The sequence below is a fragment of the Ursus maritimus genome, unplaced genomic scaffold (genome assembly GCF_017311325.1).
Source record: "Ursus maritimus isolate PB19 unplaced genomic scaffold, ASM1731132v1 scaffold_26, whole genome shotgun sequence".
NCBI lineage: Eukaryota > Metazoa > Chordata > Mammalia > Carnivora > Ursidae > Ursus > Ursus maritimus.
Genome location: NW_024425119.1, coordinates 37,892,170 through 37,915,024, shown reverse-complemented (window position 1 = coordinate 37,915,024; position 22,855 = coordinate 37,892,170). Strand labels below are relative to the sequence as shown.

The 22,855-nt window shown below is 46.0% G+C and overlaps 1 protein-coding gene and 2 long non-coding RNA genes across 9 annotated transcripts; 2 read left to right on the top strand and 1 right to left on the bottom strand.

Moving 5' to 3' along the window:
* Positions 1-28: 28 nt before the first annotated feature.
* On the bottom strand, positions 29-13,124 carry PCED1B (PC-esterase domain containing 1B). 3 transcript variants are annotated; one of them, XM_008704716.2, is made up of 3 exons: positions 12,986-13,106; positions 8,738-8,817; positions 29-1,655 (listed from the first exon to the last, which is right to left on the bottom strand). In XM_008704716.2, the coding sequence occupies exon 3, from the start codon at positions 1,598-1,600 to the stop codon at positions 323-325; it is 1,278 nt and encodes a 425-aa protein (XP_008702938.2). In that variant the 5' UTR covers positions 1,601-1,655; positions 8,738-8,817; positions 12,986-13,106; the 3' UTR covers positions 29-322. The 3 variants fall into 3 exon arrangements, with proteins under 3 accessions (XP_008702938.2, XP_040498308.1, XP_040498307.1); XM_040642374.1 differs by lacking the exon at positions 12,986-13,106 and adding an exon at positions 9,249-9,327; XM_040642373.1 differs by lacking the exon at positions 8,738-8,817 and having other exon boundaries at positions 12,986-13,124.
* LOC121105416 lies at positions 5,181-7,394 on the top strand. The gene is made up of 2 exons (XR_005837921.1): positions 5,181-5,833; positions 6,198-7,394. It is a non-coding gene; the product is annotated as an uncharacterized LOC121105416 (long non-coding RNA).
* LOC103675421 lies at positions 8,902-21,055 on the top strand. Of its 5 annotated transcripts, none has more exons than XR_005837917.1 (4): positions 8,902-9,265; positions 10,017-12,102; positions 13,052-13,296; positions 14,812-15,536. It is a non-coding gene; the product is annotated as an uncharacterized LOC103675421 (long non-coding RNA). The 5 variants fall into 5 exon arrangements; XR_005837919.1 differs by having other exon boundaries at positions 10,017-12,993; positions 13,234-13,296; XR_005837918.1 differs by lacking the exon at positions 8,902-9,265 and adding an exon at positions 9,631-9,842 and having other exon boundaries at positions 11,990-12,102.
* The last annotated feature ends 1,800 nt before the right edge of the window (positions 21,056-22,855 follow it).

Genomic DNA, 22,855 nt, shown 5'->3' with positions numbered 1-22,855 from the left:
TATAGCCACATCCCAAACCCACAACTACTATGGTGAAACGACTTCTTTATTTCTATTTTCTGTTTACAAAAAAAGACAAACAGGAGAGGGAGTGGGGAGGCGGGAATAATGCTTGATCACCCCCAGAGAATAGAGGAGGAGGCCACAGCCAACAAAAATGGAGGAGACTGCCTGCCCTTCCCTGTCCTTATCGGTGACACCAATAACCAAAAAGAAGCCCAAGCACGGACCAAAGGCTTCAGTTAACAAGGTCAGTCAGTTTCGGACAGTCAGATGATCTGTCCAGCCCATGAATAGGAGGAGGACAAAGGCCCTCGTCGGTTTACTGAGGCCTTGGCTGTGGGCGGGAATGGCCCCGTCTCCTGGAAGGCCTCGGCCGCCGACCCCAGGGCCCGTAGGGGCCACGAGGCGCGTACCGGGGGAAACCCCTGTGAACCACGGGGGCCCGCTGCAGATAGGGTATGGGGAAAGGGGGCACAGGCGGCTGAGGATCGATCATAAAGTCATCTTCAAAGGCAAATCCCGTCTGGGCAGCTGAGGGGACATCTGAATGGAAATAGTTGGAGAATTGATCCGACTGGAAAGGCTGGTCAGAGTAATAATACGTATCTTGGGGACAGACCACACACCGCGGCATCACCTGATGAAAAGGAAAGGGACGAGGATGCGGGGGCAAGGGCAGGTGGAGAGGTGGCGGCAGGGGCAGCGGGGGAGTCGGGAGTAGAGGGCTGCACCGGGGAGGCGGGGAGGCCCGCGGGCCTCTGCCGGCCGGCCGCCACCTCTCCAGTCCCGGGCCGGGCCTGCTCCACGCGCCCACGTGGTCGCGCCGCGGCAGCTCCACGCCCCAGGCGTCGGCCACGTGCGCCAGCAGCAGCTGGGACAGGTGGCGGTGCGCGCGCTCGTTCCAGTGCACGCCGTCGCGCTGCAGGTGCTGCTCTGCGTGGCGGAAGTGGAAGTGCAAGTCCAGCACGTCGAAGCCGTGTCTCTTGGCCTCGGCGGAGCTGTAGAAGTTGGCTTCGATGACCTGGACCCGCAGGGAGTCGTCCCCGGGCTGCCGCTCCTGCGGGAGGAAGCCCGCGGTGATCCGCTTGCCCACGGGCATGGCTGTGTTCCACACCAGGAGGCACGACTCGGGCAGCACCTGGCCCAGGCGCCCGAACAGGCTCCCCAGGTTCCTCAGGTAGCTCTGCCAGGAGTCCGGGCCGTACCTGGAGAGGTCCCAGAGGCAGGAGTTCATGATGACCACGTCCGGGAGGCCGTGCTCGCCGGACTGCAGCTCCTGCAGGATGGCCTCCAGGTAGCTGGAGTACACGCGCGTGAGGAAGTAGAAGCGCACCAGGTGGTGGGCGTCGCAGAACTGGCGGACCTCCCGGTACTGGATGCCGTTGTGCATGGGGCCCATCTGGCCTCCGTCCACCAGCTCGTCCTTCTCGAAGGTCTCCTCCCCCTTGGCCTTGAGCTGGTTGGTGGTGAGCAGGCAGTCCTTCTGCAGCAGGAGCACCAGGTCCTTGTACACAGCTCTCTGGACCGAGTCGCCCAGGATGACCACGAACTTGTTGTGCAGCAGTTGCTGCACTTCCGAGGCCTGCAGGTGGACCATGATGCCCAGGGCGCGGCCCACGACGTTGCTTTACACGCGGCGGGTCTTCGGATTGCTAGGACAGAAGGAGAGGTGGCTGGGAGGGATGCCCCCCGGGCAGGCCCTCGGTGTGGGCAAGCCTCGGGCAAGGGCATGGAGGGTTGGCCTGGGAAAGCCACTCCCCTAAGCCTGGGAGCAGGAAGAGAGCAAGAAGGGAGCCCGAGCAGTAAGCCCTGCCTGGCCAGGCCTCACCTTGACCTGTGAACGCCTGCTCAGTGGCTTTTGGGAGGCTCAAGTTCCATCAGGTCAGAAGCCGCCAACCCCATAGGCCCTCCTTCCCTGGCTGGAGGTGACACTGCGGATGGGAAGTCAGTGTCCGACCACTGGAGGATGGGGAGGCAAACTTTGCAGCTGCTTAATAATGAGGATGGTGAGCGAGCAAGAACGCACAGAACGTTGTGATATGGTAAGCTGAAAAAGTCACATGTCACATGTGTGCCCTGTGTCACTCACTGAAACTTAGAAAATAGGTCACACTGAAAGAAAATACGCAAAAACAGTTTTTAATAGAAAAGCAGGTTTACGGATGACTTGCCTTACCTCTTTTTTTGTAAATATACTTTATATATAATTGTACATTTAATAACTTAAAAGGAATTCAATGAAATGCAATAAACAACAGAAAGGAAAAGCATGCGGCGCCTGGGTGGCTCAGTCAGTTATTAAGTATCTGCCTTCAACCTGGGTCATGACCCTGGGGTCCTGGGATCAAGCCCCATGTTGGGCTCCCTGCTGGTGAGGAGTCTGCTTCTCCCTCTCCCTCTGCTTGTGCTCTTTCAAATAAATAAAAAATCCACCCCCCCCCAAAAAAAAGGAAGAAAAAGGAGGAAAAGTACATGTGCCAGGTCAGAAAACATAAAAACAGATTTCTTTTAACAAGGAATCAGCTGTTTTTTGCCAACAGGCCTTGTAAAAAAGGGCAATAACACTGGAAATCATTCACACGTTACAGCTGTAATATTCTTTGCTTTCCATAGGAAGAAGATCAGAATATGCCATCCCCAAATATGCCATTTTAGCATAAGGATTATTTTGAGCTGAAGGCAACTAAGAATGGACAGACACAGGAAGAGTTCTCGGCACTTCCCTTACCTGCCTTAAAGCAGTGTATAAATTTCCCTTTGAGGCAGGTGCTCCTTCCCCCACCAGGAAGAGAGGAGTCAAGGAAGATGACAGGGAGCTGTCGCCACCAACATGAGTTTGCAGACTTCACTAAAATAGCCCCGATTTTCCATTTGTTCCCTCATATGTTTCCGAGTCTTCCCCACAATTCATCATCCCATGAAACCCAACTCTTTTTCCTTTGTTAAAATGATATATAAGCCCCTGAACCTGCTTCTTTGCGTTTCTATTCTGTGAACTCCTGTGTACATAAATATTAATAAAAATTGTGTGCTATTTCTCCTTATAACCTGTCTTTCATTCACAGGGCCCCAGACACTGACCCTAACAGGGTAGAGGAAATGTTTTTCCTCCTGAGCGCATTGCATAAAACCTTAAGAGTTGTGAAACTCATCTTCAAAACTTCAGTTTATTTTAAAGCTGACATTTACAACCATATCCATTAATGAATAAAAGGTAAAAACACACTTCAGTATCACCAGCAGATCTCAGACGGGGAGGAACATGGTATCCACTTCATACACTTACACAGGCCAATACAATCCATTGTGGTTTGATATTCCCAGGCTTCCATGCATCAGTAAGCATTTTATTTGGGGTGGGTGGAGAGCTATTATTAAATTACAGTTTTTAAAAGCTACACTATTTGTGGTTTTAAATGGGTACAAGTGCAAAAATAAAAACAGGAAAACGGGTAGTCTGTAAGAGTTGCCGTAAGAGAACAGTTGAAAATATTGGCTTCTTTTCCCCCAAAGAATCTTCATTCAAACGCTTCTGTTATCAGAAAAAAAGCTTAAGAAGAGGATAGAGCTCATTGTGGTACAACAGGATAAAACCGTAGGCAACCTCCAAATCCCTTTGGGGCTCAGGCATGCTCCTTTGTCTGCAATCATTTCTCAAACTTATTAAGTGTCTACTCAGGGCTCCACAGAGGGGATATAAAAATGAGTAAAACCTGGTCACGCCCTTCAGGAGCAGATCAGAAAGTCACTGGGAACGATGACACAGAGCGCTACGAACAGAGCAGAAACAGGTGCTGCATTCTTTCAGGGTCTTCGTGAACAGATAGTGCTCCCCTGCCCTAGACCCCAGTCTCCAAAGTGCAAAGTGAAGGGGGAACCCTCCTCCCACACTTTCTCAGGTTCTCATGGGGCTGCTCCGATGCTCTCTCTGGGCTAGCACTCTGCTCCCATCACGGGCCTCGTCCCCTACGATACTGAACACCATCCCCTTCCATTAGCGTTCTCTCCGTGGGGTGGGCAGGCAGGTCTGCTAACCCCGAGGCTCTCCAAGCAGGGTACTTTGTTTCCTGGGCCTAATGCATTCCTCCTCTGGGTGTGAAGTGCTCTATACTGGGACTGACGGGTGGGAGTCCAATCCACTACTCAAAAGCTGTGGGAACCAGAGGCACTGAGGTATACTGGCCAAAAGCACTGCCTTCGGAGCAACACTACTGGGGTGTGAACCCCAACTATTCTATTTGCCAGCTCTTTGTCCTTAGGCAGTTACTTAAGCCTTTCTCTGCCTTAATTTTCCTCATCTGTAAAATGGGACTTTGAGTGCCCACTTCACAATTTCACGTGAGGACTAAATGTCAAACAGTTAGAACAATGCCTGACAAGTAGTAACCATGGATAAAGCTTAGTTATTATAATTACTGAGCAAGTTTCAAAACACCAGGTTAATCATCTGTAGAAGGGGGCGGGGGATTTACAGAGTATTTGTCCTGTTTTTTCTGGCAGGGTCCTGTGATGGGAGAATGAGACGATCCAAGTGAAAGATTTTGAATAAAGCCAAATTAATGTTTGTTGAATGGCTACTGCACACCAGCTGTTTTACAGATGTAATCCTATTTATGAGATAATCTTTATTATTTCCATTTTATAGGGAGGGCTATTGATGTGATGGAACTAAAAGGTAAAACCACCGACGCCAAAGTCTGTCTGTGTAGGGAGACATCCTTTACTGCAGGCTGGTCTGAATCGAACAGCTCGGCTCCAGTCAGGAAGATACTTGAAGACAAGACAGAAGAGAGCTTTGCTGTGTCTTTACGTGCAGGGAGGCACCCATTTCCTCTGCCCCCCCCCCAGGAGAGGTGGTTTATGTGTACTCAGGGGGTGGGGACCCGGGGTGTGTGTGTGTGTGTGCTGTGAGTGACAGTATACGTATTTCATCCCATACCTGATCTCTACCTAGAGACACGCAACAAAGAAGCGACCTGGATTGTGGAGTAACCAACACATAATTCTGCAGACTCCGCGGCCTCTCACTGTTTAAGGAGTCCTGGCTGCCCTGGATCCCCACCAGTGAACTCAACCCACCCAGGTGCTGCTCCAGAGTCAAACCTGGGCAAAAACGTCTCCCTAGGAATTGCTCATTGTTCTTCTGCGGTGCAACAGGCCAGCGGATCAGCCTGTGGAAAAGGGAGGAGGAAATGACTGGAAAGAACACGCTCCAGTCGAAGTTAAACTGAAAGGAAATTCATGAAATTCTTGATAAAGAGCACCAGGACTGTGACAGGATTAACAAATCAGACACCCCCAGGACTATATCGCCCTGGGAAAAAATCGTTTAAACCAAGATACCAAGCACTTAAAACGAAACCTAACAAAAACAAAGTTACTTTTTTGGGGGGGAGTGGTGGTAAATGAAGAATAATTGAGAGCTAAGTCTAAAGAAAGGTTGGCAAGTTCTACTTTCAAAGCCCTTTTTATTTCCAAAAAAAAAAAAAGAAAGAAAGAAACAAAAAGGGGATTTGAAAACAGATTGCTGGTCTTTTGCACCTTGGCTTCAAATTTGCTCTACTCACTTATTAAAATGTTTTCGTAGCTCTTTTATAGATAAGGGTGACTCATTCATTCATTCAGTAAAGATCATTGCGAACCTGATACGGTACCAGATGGAAGGAATGTGTATTTTAAAAGCAGTCTCTTCTCTCAAGAGCAACAGCAAGGAAATGGACACGCAAGAGGCAAATACTGACGAAGGTGCCAGCAGCCCCAAAGAATGTATGCATATGAAGCGCCAAAGCCCGCTGGAGGAGTCAGGAGGGAGGGAGGAGGTTTACCAGTGGTAATTGCAATCTGTCATTCCAACCTCAAATTAACACTTTTTTTTAAAGAGCTTCACGATGATTCCTGAAATCATAATTTTTAGTTCCATGCTTTCTATTTGGATTTTGACTAAAGCTCTGACAGAAATATGCATTAATAATGGCTACTACTAGAATAAATGACTTTCGAGCATTTTGCTTAGATTGCTTCGTTTGGGGGTAATTAATTTTTAATAGCTTCGTAAGCCATGACTTATAAATCATTGACTATTGCTGTACAACTATCACCAACCAAACATGTAACATTTGCTTTTCATTAATCAATGTGTCGTAGAAATTAGGTTAATTTTTTTTTTTCTTTTTCTTACTGATCTTCGGTTCCAGGAAGACAGACACAGAAATAGGTCGGCTGCTCCAGAGACCCTGCAGTGAAGTCTTAAATCAGGGGTAGTCATTAATGATTAGGATGTTGTTTTGATTAGCTGTAGGAAGTCCTTGTAACTAGTTTAAAATAGTTTCTTGCGTAAGACTAACCATTTTAATGCAACATTATGTTGAGAATATAAATAGTTCATTTCCTCCTAACTGCATTTTTGGTAATCAAATCAATGTTTTCAACTTTCCAAGATCCCCTTACATTTTAACGGAATAGATGGTACAAATACAATTAGTTTTCAGGAATTCATCTCAATGTGTTGGCATTTGCTTAGTTTTCTAGGGGGGCTTTAAACTTGTCAAAAATTAAACTGCATGTCATATAAAGTTTTCAAAGAAGAAAAACAATGCAAACTTCTCTTTGGGAAAGCTGAACGAATGGCCTGAAGTTTGCCGATTCTGAAGAGATTCATGTTTTGCTCTGGGCCAAGTCCGTTAACAATCTTCTATATAACACAGAAAAGGGGGAAATAATGCGGGCGTACTATTTTAAAAAGTGGAGTAAATTAAAAAAAAAAAAAACCACGTAAAAGTACTGTGAGATGCTGTGGTGAGTGATGCAAATTATTTGCAACTATCTGAAAGGACATTTTGAAGTTTGGAAAACATACGTAGAGGAACATAACTGAAAATCCCCTTTAAGCAAAGTTTGGGCGCCCCAAATACTTTAAGGAAGGGGCCCACTTGGAAACAACGCTAACCGCAGCTTCTCGCTTCTGTGCACGCCTGCTTGCTAAAGATAAATAGATAAATCGAGTCCTTGGGTGGAGGGGTACCTAATTGTATCCCACCCAGAGCTATCACCCCCCAGCATGTTGCCATCCTACCCTCCACCCGGAATGACACCCAGAGTGACCCTCCGAAAGACTACCACCCTGTACCATCTGAAGCTCTCTGATAGTTCCTCGCGCCAAGTGGCATGACCTAAATTTCCTATTGGACAGTTTGTACTGGCCAACCGGACTCTTAATTGGGCAGAGGCTGTAAACACCCCGAAAAATTGCCCCCGGAGGGTTACGCCCACGAACCCCCATAAAAACCCAACCAATTCATAGCTCGGGGCTTCTTCTCCGCTGCCCCTGCGTGGGTTATGAGAGGAGCCCCAGCGCGCTGGTCCCGCAATAAAGCCTCGTGTGATTGCATCAAGAGCTGTCTCTCTCGACTTCTTGGGGTTGAGTCGCCGCGTCCTTTAAGGTAGGGTGTGACACCCTCTTTCGGCCCCTTACATATCAACCACTAGAAAGTCCGATTCTAATCCCCCCACTCCAAATAACCTCACCTCTGAAAGAGGCCTCAGCTCTGCAGGCCATTAATTCAACAAAAATTTAGAAAAAACCTGTGTCTGGGGCTCTGACAGTTGTCACTCTGCAAATCTGACTCACACCCCTCCCCCCGTCCCCAACTACGGTCAGGGTTCCTCTACCCCATCCCTGTATCACCCAACTCTACCATATGGGCCATATTTCTAACTTGGCTCTTCAGCGAGTCCTCACACCCCACATCTAACATCCCAAACACACGTGAGACAAATGGAAAACTGAAACTAGTGGGTTTCAAAGTGGGCTCCACGTAACCACAAGTTTTCCTTGTGGAGGCAGAATCCCTGCAGACCTTATCAATTTGTATTATCACCTTCCCTACGGGGCCACCATCTTAAATCTGTGATTCTTTCACAGTAAAATACCCACAGAATTTCACACACTTGGAGAGTGAAAATTACCAAGTTTATAAAAATCCGTAAGGAGCATATTTTTCCCATCGTAATAGACTAATAGAAAATGTCCCTATGGGCTTTAGAAAGAAACGCAGGTGACATCTTTACGAATGAAGTGGGGGTTCATGATACCTGATAGCAGGTAAATTCTCTAAAAACTAAAGATAAACTATGGAGCCTTTATTCAAACAGACCCATTAAACAACAACAACAACAACTCTTGTTTTACAAGAGGATCTCCTAAAGTAGAAAAAAAAAATCAAAGCAATTCATATGAACAAAAATAGGATTTCCATCATGTACAGACTTTGACTCACTTCGGCATTCTGGTCTCAAACCACTATTTAAAACTACATCGCTAACTCCCCACCTATTACTCCCCGAAGACTGCAAGATAACGGAAAGGCCGTGGGCTGGCTTTCCCTTCCGGGAGACAATGAAGTCAGACCTGGACTCTGGCCCCAAACAGCCGTGTGCTCTTGGGCTGACTGCTCACTGTGCTGACCCACCAAGTTTCCTCTGGTGTCAAACGGGGGTAAGATCACCTACCTCACTGAACAATAGTGAAGACGAAAAGAGATCACGTCAGTGTCTCTCAAGGGCCTAGTACGGTGCCTGCCGTGCATTAGGCAGCTTCAAACCTCGGGCTCCGCAACCCCTCCCCACGGGGACTCCAGAGAAAACCCGAGCCTGCAGACAGCACCTCCCTCCCGTTCCCTCCATGGAACCTTCCAGCCCAGTCCCTTCTCCTCCCTCCGCAGGGGCAGAGCTGTACCTCCGCAGGTGTAGAGGTGACTCCTCAGCTCAGCTGGTTCGCCCTTCTTCCTCCCCAGGAACTCGGCTCCAGAATGTCCCCTGGAGAGGGGATAATTATTCATTCTACTTTTTCTTCACTCTCCTTTGGCTGGTTCCTTCCTTTAAGCACTAAACACATTCTAGTTTCTTGCTTTAAAAAAGAAAGGAAACTTCTTTGACTCCACCTCCAGGACAGTCCTATCTTTTGCTTCCCCTTCAAGGCCACTTTCAAAAAGAGTTGTTTGCACTGCCTGTGGCTGGGTCCTCACCTCCCACTCACGCCTCCTTTTACTTTAATGAGGCTCCCAACTCCACCAAACCGGAGAAACAGTGGTCAGTAAATCACCAGTGATTTCCCGACCGCCCCTGTCAATGGCCACCTCGTGGTCCTTATCACCCTAGCCGCATTCCCAGCTCCTCAGGGCCGGGGCGCCCCAGGTGACTCCCTTCGGAAAACTGCCCGAGGCTGACACCCTTGTCTCCCGGCTCACCTCCCCCAGGATCCTCTGTGAGTTTCTCTTTCTCGGGCAATTCCCCAACTGTGGATCTCTCTCACGACCCACTAATCGGCTCCTTTCTTCTTTTCTTCAGCCTTCTTTCCCTGGGTAAACCCATCCACTCTCACGGCATCAGTCAATACGGTGGTCATACTTCTCAATTTGCCCCAAAGCGTTCTGGCTGACCCCCTGTTTTCTCAGTGCAATTAGTAAGGGCACCCCTCCCCCCACCAAAAAAAGTCCCACTTTGGATGGAAACAAATTATTCGGTGCCTTATCAATCACCATTTGTATGCAGATGACTCCTGAATGGTGGCAAGCCCAGTGGCTCAGAGGGGGGCCTGGAGGCAGCCCCCTGGGTTCATATCCGGTTCCACCGCGGAGGCCCCTTTGCTACCTGGGGCAGTTTAAGTACATTTTATTTTTGCACTTCAGAACCCTCATCAACAAAACAAGAATAATACTATGAATTTCTTAAGAAGCGAGGGTTAGCTGAACAAAGGCATTAGCGTGAGGTCTGCCACATTTTTAAGTGCTCAATAAATTGAGCCAGCCCAAACTTGTCTCCTGAATTCCAGACGTATTCAGGTGAGTAGAATAAAAGTTCCCAGGGGGTGGGAAGGGGGGAGGGGGCAAGGAGTAACCGTTCGTGTGGGCCTCTTATCACTTTCAAATTCTCTAGTTGCCCATTTATCCTACCATCAAACCGTGGCTGAATTCCTAAAATAATTCTCTTGTGACCTTTGGACAATCTTCCTAAAGGTAAGAATGGAGCGTCTGTGGGAATGACGGCGGCACATTCTTGCTGCGCGTGCCCTGAGAGCTGCTGTATAATTTATGCGTGCGACACAGGCTGGGGATGACCAGGTGGAAATGACCTCTGCATCTGAAATGCTTGGATCAAGTCATTTTTATGCTTCGTGACTGTGGCTGCTTCCACTATTCCTAAAAACCTCAAAATCCTTGAGCGTTAGCCTGGATGGAGAACCGTTCAGCTGTGTCTTGGCATTAAAAAATGGGATGTAATTCCTGAGGCTATGCTTTGGGGAGGAGGGTGTTGCAATATATTTTGGGAAGCTGAGCAGTGACCAGTTTCACCTCTGTTTTATTAGGTTTTATGATGAACTTTTTTACTTTCCATAAATTACTCTTCATTCTTAAGGAAGTGCGTCTTCACTCTGAAAGACTTCTGAAATGGTCTGGTTTTTATGTTGTGTTTTCTGACCTAAAACATGATCATCTGGGGTTTTGACCTTCGTGTCTTCACTTTCATTTGATCTGCTAGCATAACTCCCGGCATTTTGCATTTAGGAACTTTGGTTTTTAACCTGGGATATGATGTTTCCTCCTGTGCAGCTCCCCAGGGCCTGTGGGTGAATTTGGGAGCCCGTGGATACCCAGAGGGCTTTTTCTCCCCTCTTCATGTTTGCTCTGGGACTTAGCATCAGGGTTCCCTAACCCCCTCCTCTCCTGAAATTCTGTTTCTGCCTTAAGATCCAGTTTCAGACCACGTCTGTCTGAAAGTCTCCCCTTTTTTCCCCAGACAGAGAAGTCTGCTGCTTCTGATGGCTGCCCTCATCGAGCACTTGGTTCTATTTTGTACTATGATTAACCACACATGTGCCCTTCGACCCCCTTCTATCCTAGTCCTGGCTGGCGGAAGTGGGTCTCACCCATCCTTCTACGCCTCGCAGCCCGGTGCCTTCTGCATAAAGGTTACCGTTTACTGAGCAGTTACTATGTGCCAGGCCTTCTGTCCGCCCACAGCCTACTGAGGTAGAGACTCTTACATTCTCCATTGTATGGTTGAGGAAACTGAGGCTTGGAGAGGTTACGTACGTCACCCAAGGCTGTCCAGCTAGCAAATGGCAGAACTGGTCTGTCATTGCCAATGAATCTTCTGATAGATGAGATCAGCTTAAGATAGTTTTGTTTCTTTAGGAGGAAATATGGCTCCGGAGCCTGAGCTTTTAACCCCAGCTATAAATATTAGTTGAGATGGAAAGGAAAAAAATAGTCTTATCTAGAAAAAAATATTTGCATATCGTTTTCCTTTGCATTCTCTGTGGAAAAACAAAACAAAGCAATGTTTTGTACACAGGTTTAAGGCTTTTTTCCCTGAGGAAACAGAGCAGGGATGAAGTTAACTTAGTTGGGCTTCCATCACTGATCGTTAACTATTCCTCCTCATGGGTCAGTGGAAAAGTCAGTGCCGCGCTCACGCTCTGTGCGCCTCAGAGTTTTTCAGACTTCTGCTGACTACTCCAGAGTCTAAGTGGTCGTTGAATAAAAAGTTCCCACGGTTGAAAAGGAAGGGTGAGGGGGAGCCAATAATGACTAAGTTGCTTTCAACTGATGGACTGATGCACAGGTGGGATTCTGAAAATTCTGTCTCCAGGAATGGCCACAAAAGCCAACTGAATGGGTGATGGGAACGTTAGGCTGAGTCGCAGGCTGGGGTTTCGCCACCTCCAGAGCTCACGTCATCTCTGTGAGAGATGCTCACCTCAGCCTTTAAATGGGACAAATGGCCTCCAAAGCTCCTCCAAGGAGATTGCACGAAAGAGCTTTTAAAATGGACGTTCTTTTATTATTGCTGTTATTATTATTAACAGCAGAGTATCTGAGCGCTGAGTGCAATAGCGTTTCTATGGGAAACAAAGGTTTTGAATTTAAAGATGGGATTCTAAGAGCTAGTCTCTGGCTGCCTTCTCCCTGCCCATATTGTGTTGTAGAAGGATCTGGAAGACCTGTGTTCCCACGGCTCTGTGTGTTGGCAGCAGGACTGAGGATTTCGCCAGTTCCAAACGCTACGGCTTGGAACCGGAAGAGGGGCAAGGTCCAAGAGGTGAGAAGTTGAGCTGGAGAAAGGGACGTCTGAACTCTCTGACACTAGTTTTTCCAAGTCATGTTTTCCTCCCTTCAGCTCGAAGTTTGGACCCACGAGCTTCTCTTCCTGCTGGTAACGTTCAGAGCAGCTCTCCACTTCTCCCCTCTCCCTCGGCAGCAAAAACAGGTCCACGGCTCTGCACTGCCTGCCTTAGGGTTAATTGTGGAAATCAGATGACATGCTCTGTAAACTTTCCAAATGTTAATTCTTGTTATTCTGCACCAGAACCACCTCAGCGTGTTTGAGGGATGGGTTTTACTCCTCAGGAGAGCTTTCCAGTCGAATGAAAGCCTTCATTTATTACGTAGAAACACTAATTTCACCTGTTATTCAGTAACATTCAGTAGCCACTTCGCCAGGGTCTTACGTGTTTTAGCTACCTATCCGTTCCCCTTAAGAGCCCTGTGACATCAGTGTTCTCTTTTTCTCCACTTTACACATTCGAAAAATTAAGTTGGGAAGACTGAGTCATCCGCCCAAGGTCATCTATCTATTTTATGAAAAGCAGCGCGGGGAGTCGAAACTGCCGCCAAGCCTCTGTGGTCAACCACAACATACAAGATTGCACACACAATAAATGCTTCGCGTCCTTTCTCCTGTTCACGACTGTCTGTCTCTCTTTGCTGTACGTCTTTACAGACAGAGTAGTTTATCAATCACGAATCCTTATCACAAAGTAACAGTTGTCCCGTTCCTTAAGGGGGGGTGGGGTGGGGTGAAGGGGTTAGGATGGTGATCTCGCTGGGCAGTAAGTGCCCAAGAAAGGACGATCCTAAGAACGGCTGCTCAGAAACGTGAAGTTAATGCCGAAAATAAAATGGGAAAACTGGAAAGTACTTACTCACTAAGGTAACTGGTGATTAAAAAGTGTACCTCTCAGGTGACTCTAGGTCTCGTCCCTCGACAGACTCCTTTGTCGGCTGTCGATCCGAGGGCCGGGTTGGCGAGCCCCGGGCCCGGCTGCCGGGCAGATGAGTTCACGTCTGGGTGCTGCTGCTGGGTGCGGGAGCCCGCCGCTGGGGAGAAGATGCCATTTCCGGTGGCACGGGAGGCAAATGACACGAGTCAGCATTTACTTCTTTGTATTAGGAAGCGGAAGACTTAATGACCAAAGCTTGAAGACTCGACCCATGTGACAGCACCAAGTGGCAAGTAAATCCAAAATGCAGCGTTTTCCTGGAATCTGGGGCTGAGCTGCTTTTCTTTTCACATTTCTCAGTAATTTGGGTGTAGCTTATAGGGGCTCCTAAACTTCGTTCTGTTTTAACAGTTCAGACCCTCGGCTCCTACTACCTGGTGTGTGCTCCCCGCCGAGAGAGCAGAGTGGGGAAGGAGAGAAAGACGGGCGGGGAGGAGAGAGAAAGGGGAAGTGAGAAAAGAGAAATAAGGAAATGATGAGAAGATTGCTCCCTTTTCTAATTAATTTTTCACAGTAATAATGCTGTGCTGCATCAGTGTACACGAGCGCTTTCAGATCCTTTCCCTTGACCTTCCCACGGCCCTGCGGGTGGAGGAGCAGCCCCGTCCACGGCCGCAGAGGACTACAGGCCCCAGTGAGCACAGACCCACGAGGACCTGCTGGTCCCCCCTGCTGGTCCACGCGAACCCCGCGGGAACTGGGGGGCGTCAGGGGGCGGGGCCTTCCGGTGGTTAGATAAGCACCGCGCTTTGTTTTCTTGGGTTTGGAAGGACATGATTTGCAGCCCCAGGACTTCCCCCTTCTCTACAAATACCAAGATGAAACAGGAGGAGGAAAAGAAGCAGAAAAAAGGAAAAAGGAGGAAATGAAGCTCTAAGAAAGTTCTTCCCCAAACCGTGGACCCTCTACGGTGTTTTAAACACTTTAGGACCTCCCATTTCCCCATCCCATTTAATGGTCTAAAAGAACCCGTGAACAAGAGTAATGGGCTCCAGAACAGTCCAGAAATACACGCCCTCGGCACTTAGTTTTTGTTCGTTTTTTTAATACTGTGCTACTTAGTTACATTGGCCTATGAAGCAACCCAGGCTGCCTTTTCTTGAGAAATGTTATTTTTTGCTACTTTACTGAATACTCAGTGTGTGGCTCACGAATTCCATCCATGACACATTGTTTTTATTCTCTTATCGATAGCCATAAATCAAGTTATTTGGCATTTTTTCCCACGATTTTTCATTCACTCGTTACGTGTTTCAAGGCAAGGCTGCATTCAGAACCCAGTGGATAACTTTAGCATTTTAAGATTCAGGGTAGCGTATTACAGAACTGAAAATTGCCATTATTTGATTCTAGAAATGAGTTTCAAACCTCTCCAGTCCTCCAGGTTCCAGCTAGTCTGTGCATTGTGAGGATAAAAGGCCTTGTGAGGTCTAGGGAAGGATGACCAAAATTGGCATAATTCCAAGACCAGAGACTAGAGGAGCTGGAATGATGCCGGTGATCATCTTGCTTATACTCCTTGAATTTAAAGTAAAATTGTTTGAGACCAAACAGCAGATTTTCTACCGATTTTCTTATTTCTAGAAACCTATTCCATAGCTCAGTGAGCTGGTTTGCTTTCTTATCCACCAAACTTGCCCTGAATGATAATGAACGCTGATGCGTGTATAAAGTTTTACACTTAGCGTCTCACAACAGACCCTGCTTACAAAGTCAGGCAAGCTCTAATCATGATCTTCCCATTGCAGATGGTGGAACCGAGGCCGGGAGCGAGCTTCAACGACTGTCACCTGGAAGGAGTGCTCAGGGCCTGGACAAACTTAAGACTGCCATGTGTCCTCTTCACTGCCCTCTCGGTGGGAGGCCAGACAGGGCACACTGCCGTTGTTATTTTGCCTATTTACGGAAGGTACTTAATGCATATGGCACAGAACTTCAAAAGGTACAGGTGGTATGAGTGAGAAGTCCCTCTCCCTTTCTTGTTTCCTAATCCCTCATTTGTCCTGCCAGAGGTGATGCGGTCATGGGCTTCTTGTCTATTCTATCAGAAATATTCTATACAGATAACCTATATCTCTCTGAAATATTTTGTTCTCTCTTCCTTTCTTCTTGAAGACTCAACTTCCCTTTTTATTTAAGGCAGAAGTCTGGAAAGAAGAATACAACGCCACTTAGATCAGATGTTAACCTGCAGAAGGTCTTTGGGAAATGGATCTTTCAGATTGTTCCGAATATTCTGTTCCGATGTTTGAAATGGTACAGAAAACACATGACTCACAACAGCCTGTAAAAGGAGTCCCTATGGTGTGGCATTTATGACTGACCCAGGCCCTTGTGCCCTGTCTGGGGACCACTTAAACTTTGATATCCATATATCTCCATATCTCGATATGGTGACTGTATGTCTGTTGATGGTGTGAATTGAAGCCAGAGCTATGACGCTGTGAATAAAATAGCTCTGGGGCCACACAGAGTTGGCTTTGGTAACTAATTTTGTCATTTATGGCTGCATGATGTCGGTAGTCACTGAACTCCTTGTGGCAAAATAATGACAATAACAGTCGCTACGTAGATGCAAGGGTTAAATGAGAAAACAGACCCAGAGCACCAGGTTATATGGTAGTGTATAATAAAATACGTCCACGTCACTAACCGTGGCCCATCCACTAGTTCTTTCCTTCATTCAATAAATAATTGTGGCAGATACGTTCTAGGTGCTAGAGATACAGTGGTGATTAACACATAAAAAAAAAAAAAAAAAAAAAAAAAAAAAAAGCCTTGCCCCATGGAGTTGACATTGGGGTTGAGGGAGACAGACAACTAAAAATAAATAAATACATACATAAATAAGTAGAATAGTATGTTAGGTAGAAGAGGAACATGATTGTTGGGTGAGGAGGATGCAGGAGCTGTGGATCAGAATTTTAAATGGGGTAGTGACAGGGTTTGAGACCCGCTACCCCAGAATATGGCACCGCAGCATGCTGAATATTTTAAGCCAAAGGGACTTGAGAAACGGCAGGTGCTGGAAGGACTCTGGGGCCTGCCCTGAAGCAGGTCACAAGGCCCTCTTGTGAGAGGTGCCCTCCCCCTACCTGGAAGAAAGTAGCATCCTTATCTCCAAAGACACCAGGACTCAGAGGAATCTAAACAAACAGGCTTTGGGAAGTTCCCCCACTTTATCACCCTTAGCTGCTACACTCTGACCAGTCGTCATCAAATCCAGAGTGAAAAACACTCAGGCTTAACCTTGCTTTGTGTCTTCATTTCTTTTTTTCTTTTCATTTTAAGATTTATTTATTTATTTGAGAAAGAGAGCGAGCAAGTGGGGTGCAGGGGAGAGAGGGAGAGAGAATCTCAAGTAACTCCCCATGGAGTGTGGAGACTGATGTGGGGCTTGATTTCATGACCTTGAGATCATGACCTAAGCTGAAATCAAGAGTCAAGATGCTTAACCGACTGAGCCACGCAAGCGCCCCTCTTCTTGAAGGCTAATTTGTATGCTTTTCTCTTGCCAATCTGTCTTGTGTTACAGAGACCCAGCTGAGAACCTAGAAGCGTAGAAGGGACAAATCATGGTCTGGAAAAGGTCTCCCAGAAAAGATGACATTTAAGCAAAGCCCAGAGGGAGGTGGTAGAAAGACCATATAGAAATCTGGGGGAAGGAAGCTCCAAGCAGAGAGAACAATCAAGAGGTGAGTATGACTAGCTTGGCGTGAGCAAGAGAGGCAGACACAGGAGATGAAGTCAGAGAAGAAAGGGAAGTAGGTCGTGGACCCTTGAAAGGAGTTGGGCTTTTACTGTGGGAGCCATTGCAAGGGGTTTGAGCAGAAAGTTCCGGGACGTTACTATAGACTGTGTGGAGCAGGGATGGAAGTAAGGAGACTCCTTCAGAGGTTATTGAATAACATAAGGTTTGAGGCCTGAACCAGAGTGACATTCACTGAGGAATGAGAAGTGGTCAGCTTCCAGATCCATTTGGAAGGTAGAGGTGATAAAATTTGCCTGTGGCGAGGGGCACCTGGATGGTTCAGTCGTTAAGCATATGCTTTTGGCTCAGGGCATGATCCCAGAGTCCTGGGATTGAGCCCCACATAGGGCTCCCTGCTCCACTGGGAAGCCTGCTTCTTCCTCTCCCACCCCCTGCTTGTGTTCCCTCTCTCACTGGCTGGCTGGCTGTCAAATAAAATAAATACAATCTTTAAAAAAATTTTATTTTTGCCTGTGGAGAGAAGATGGGGTATGAGAAAAAGGAGGGAAGGCAAGTTTAGCTCTGTGGTTTGGGCCCTGAACAACAAGAAGGATGAAGTTGCTATTTACTCAGATGGAGAAAATTTAGGAGAAATGAGTTGGGAGGGGTGGAAGTCAAAAGTTTGATTTGGGGCTTGTTACATTTGAGATTCCTTGTATACATCTAAACTGAGATGTTGCATGGGGATTTGGATATCGGGGCTGAAGTTGGGGGGAGAGGACCAGCCTGGAGGCATCAGTTTGGCTTGGATGCTGTCACCAGTGGAGAAGGCGAAGCTAGAGAGGAAAAGAGATTTGAGAATTGAAACCTATACTACGAGAAGAACTCATACAGGAGACTGAGAAGGAAGAGTCATTGAGGCAGGAAGAAAACAGGGAGAGTAGGAGATCCTGGAAGCCAAGAGGAAAGACTGTTTTGAGGGAGGACTTAAGAGACATTGTCTGTGTCAGAGATAGTGGATAAGTCAAGTGAGATATTTGACCATTGGCTATGCGGGATGTTGGTGACCTTGACTGGGTGGTAGGGACAAAGGCTGCTGAGAGTGGTTAAGAACGACTAAGAGGACAATCAGAGACAGTACCACCCTGGAGGAGTTTTACTATAAATAAAGAGAAGTAGAGAATGAGAAGTCAGCTAGGAAGTGTGGGAGCCCAGGGCAGGATGCCCCAAAATATGCCACAATGGCATAATGATTATTTTTAATTAATGTTATTTAAGAAACAGGCAGTATAACAAAAACAGTCTGACCATCCTAGGTCTCTAGAAAGCAGGTCATAAATCTCTCATGTGAAAGGTACCCTCCCAACACTGGGAGGAAGAGAGACATCCTTACCATCAGAGACAGAAAATTTTCAGGGCTGAAATAACAAACCTTGTTACTTTTGCTAATTTACCACCTCAGCCCAAATTCTGTTTAGATTCCTTGCTAATTGATGGTCCCAAATGTCCATTTTCTTTGTCCTGTCAATTCCTCATAAACCCACGTTCCTTTGTCTAGAAAGTATAAAAGCTGCCTGCCTCGGTACTTCTTAGGTCCCATATCTGTGAGACCTCTGTGCATATGAATTATTTTCTTGTTAATTTAATTCTTACACCACCTAGAAGAACCTTGAAGGGCAGAGGAAAAATTTTCTTCCTCCACAAGGGGGAAGAGAGGTGAAGAGAATTTTATTTTCTTTTAAAATGGGAACAAGAATAGTAAGTTTGTATGCTTATAGGAGTAAGTCAGTAAATAGGGAAAACCAGGTGATGCAGGAGTAATGCTGGTGAAAGGGTTGGGATCTAGTGTCTAAGTGGAGGGGTTGGGCCTTGGCTAGGAGCACACAGGGGAAAAGGCTGGGTACAGGGGCGTGAGGCTGCTGTATGGGTAGGTGTGGAGGCACCAGCTTTCAGAGTTGTTCTCGACTGCTGTGTCCTCAGTGAAATCAAGGTCACCAGCTGAGAGTGAACCTGAGGCAGGTGCTAATAGAGGTTTGAGGATTGAGGAGAAAGGAAGAAATCGTCATCTGGGAGATGAAGGGGGCTGTAATTACTGAGCAGCATGGAGGCCCACTGCAGGCTGGGAGCCCCTGTTCGAACTGAGAGTGTTCAGCAAGGATGCTTGGTTTTCTCTGGTCTGTTTTAACCCCACGGGATGCAGGTAGCAGAGTACGCAAAAATTGTATTTAGTCAGGATTGACGTTTTGCCTTTTGGTGTCTATTAATGTATGTTAATACGCCATTACAAATTTATAATGTATTTTAAACTACGATTTATTTAAAAGCAAACCCATAAAAGCCAAATATTTTAGACATTAAAGCATATTATGCGTATTGAGATAAAAATGGTGTTCCTTTAATATTAACAACTCTTCTAATAGTTTCCGCCACAGATTAGTTTAAGCTGATCTTTATATGAGCTGATATCACTTAATTCACATTTTCTATTTCCAGGAACACTGTTATTTTTCTTATCTTCTTGGAACTGAGTGCTTCAAGCGGGCCAGAAATCAACCTACGAAATATGTACTTAGGATACACTTATTTCAGCAAACTGCTGTGTGTCTGTGTTCAACTCTATGAGTGGCTACCTTAAAAAAGGACCAGGTTTGGCAAGTCACAAAACAGTATGTGTTTTCTTCACTTGCGATACTTGAAACAGTCTGCGTATTCTTGATAATTCTTCAAACACTTGCATTTAGCACTTTGAGGCAAGTATGAATAATTTGTTTCTCTTGAGGCACTAAGTCTTCTCTGATAGTAAACTAAGAATCTTGAGACTGGATTAAAACTGGTTGTGAGTTCAATGTAGTGACCGAATTAAGTTCTGCACTAAGTCAGTCCACGCACACCTCTGTGTTGTTGAGGGGCGAGGCTGGAGTTTGGGAGGTTAAAGGTTGAGAAGAGCCAGAGTGGTGGTGTCACTGAGATGGAATGAGAGGTGAATTTATAGAAGATCCCATTCTATCAGGACCTTTTAAAATTTTCTACAGACTTTCTTAGAATCTGTATGTTTTATGCAAGTTCTCTGTTCTGCTCCCCTGTAACTTAGAGGTTCAGAGCATGGCCTTTGCAGGCAGCAGAGCTGAGTTCAAGTCTGAAACCTGTGTGCTGTGTGATTTTGGGAAAGTTACTTAACTTCTCTGGCCCAAATCCTGCAGGGGAGATTGAATATGCAAAGTGCTAAGCAGAGCGGTTGGCACTTAGTAAATGCTCAATTTATTCTAGAAATTAGTGTACATATACCCATGTTTCAGTATCATAAAAATAGGCTTTCGATGACTACCACTGAATAAAGTGTGGCACACTGACAGGTACCCCATTCGGTGGCACAGCTCTGCGGACTGGTGTGCCCCTATCCCTGTAGGAACAGTCTTCACAAGTGGGGAAGATGACAGGGCCTTAGGCCAAGTTGAGGTTCCGGGAGGTCAGGCAACTGCCCGAATCCCAGCCAGGCTAGGCCCTGAGCTTGGACAAAGGACCAGGCCTCCTGAGTCTCAGGCTCATAGTCCCAGAGCCACAGTTCATAAATTTCAGGGGGGTGGAGGGCAAAAAAAGGTTATAAACCTTTTTCACAAAGAATAATTTAATATCCTAGGAGAATTGGGCCTTGAATGAGTTAGCAATGTCCCTTACCTCTAAATAATACTAAATTTTATTAGAGGACTCTAAGCCACTGGCTTGATTTTCTGATTCCAATTTTCTCTCTCTGTTTTTTTCATTGTCATCTTAACCATTTGTAAGTGTCCAGTTGAGTAGTGTGAAGTATATTCACAACATCGCTATGCGACACATCTCTGGGGCATTTTCACGTTGCAAACCTGAAAGTCTCTGTCCATTAAACCACGAGTCTACTTTGCTGATCTCTACAGCCCCTGGCAACCGCCAGTTGGACTTCCCATGCCCGTGACTGCTTTCGACACCCCACCCAGGTGGGGTCACACGGTATTTGTCTTTTGTGACTGGCTAATTTTACTTAACACGATATCCTCGAGGTTCGTCCACGTAGTTGTTTGTGACAAGATTGCCTTCTTTTTAAAGGCTGAATAATATTCCATTGCCAAGTTCACTATAGTTCCTCCGTTACCATTTATAGAACATAGCTATGTCAAATCCAAGGCCAGAGGCTCTCAAATACTCTATTTGAGATGTTTTATGTTACAGGTCAGTTGACTTGGCTATTTATGGGTTACAACAGCACTTCCTTTCCTCTATCCATGTTACCATAAACTATGCAAATAAAGAAACTCCATCCTAGACTCGAAAAATGCCGGGAGTATCATCTCTCTCCCAGTCAGAGAGGCTAGCAAACAATCTTTCCTCACCTTTCACATTCACGATCTGCATTTTAAAAAGTTATCTTTAAAATGCCTTTTCCTTCAAGTTGTCATATTGGAGGGGGCTATCCACAACATCATCAATTAAAAAAAAAAGGGGGATATTTTAAAAAATGCATGCTTTTAAGTACACTATAAATTAATTCTAACAGTGCTAATACTATCCTTCCCCGAATCAGAATGCTAACTGACCCTTCCTATATTTGCATGGTGGAATTGTGGGTGTAGTAATTTTCTTTATTTTCAAAGCTATCTGAAACTTGGTCATACTGCATTTATAAAGAAAAAGTTCCGATATTTTCAGAGATATTAGCTGCTAAATTGCTGAACATGAGGTTTCTTCACGCAGGAAGGTAGACACTGCTTAATATTTCTGATGCACGCTAATCTCCCTTTCTTCCTTCACTGGATTAACTCTGGCTGAGGGCGTCCAGGGCCAGGCACAGGGCTTGCTTGGCCAAGGCATGGTCTCTGTGTTTAGAGAGGAAAAAACACAGAAACTGATGATTATAATTCATTGTTGGAAATGCAGTTATGGCCTTATGTGAGGGTATCACTTCTATTACCGAAAAGGGTTTTAAAAATGTCACTAAAGGGGTGCCTGGGTGGCTCAGTCAGTTAAGCATCTCCCTTCAGCTCAAGTCACGATCCCAGAGTCCTGGGATAGAGCCCCATGTTGGGTTCCCTGTTCAGTGGGGAGTCTGCTTCTCCTTCTCCCTCCCCTCCCTGTACTCGCTCTCTCTCACTCTCTCTTTCTCAAGTAAATAAATAAAATCTCTTAAAAAATAAAAATTTTACTAAAAATATGAAAATGACTGAAAATAGCACTGGGAAAAGTGGCTTCTGGTCAGACTCTTTACAAATGAGTGTTTTTGCTTTATAATTACAATGGTTGATCCAAATTGCATTATTTGTTTTATTTATCAATCGTGTATCACTATTCCAGTCTACCAATAAAATAGTAGACTTTTAAATATTTTTTCAAATTACCATTTACAAAACTAATGTCACTGCTGATGTCTTTTTTTTTTTTTTAAGATTTCATTTATTTATTTGACAGAGAGAGACAAGCCAGTGAGAGAGGGAACACAAGCAGGGGGAGTGGGAGAGGAAGAAGCAGGCTCCCAGCAGAGCAGGGAGCCCGATGTGGGGCTCAATCCCAGGACCCTGGGATCACGTCCTGGGCTGAAGGGAGACGCTTAACGACTGAGCCATCCAGGCGCCCCACTGCTGATGTTTTGTAACCTTCCTCTCTTTCTCCTTTAGGACATTCTTTTTCTTCATATTTTATTGTTGAATCTCTGAAATATATTCAAACAAATGAAAATGGAGAATAAAGGGGCACCTGGGTGGCTCAGTCAGTTAAGCATCCAACTCTTGATTTTGGCTCAGGTCATGATCTCAGGGGTGTGGGATTGAGCCCCATGTCAGGTTCCAGCTCAGCACAGAGCCCGCTCAAGGGTTTTCCTTCTCCCTCTCCTTCTCTCCCCTCCCACCACTCACGCGCGCGCACTCTCTCTCTCTCTCTCTAAAATAAATAAATAAATCTTAAAAATATGGAGAACTATAAATTACTCTCACTTCTCTGAATCTGATGTTTACCAGTTTCACTGACCCCTGACTATAATAAATCTTCGAGTCCCTCTCAATATTCTATTTTCTTAGTCATGATTTCTAGGTGTTGCTTAACTGTGAACTCAGTCACCTTATATATTTTTGTGAGAA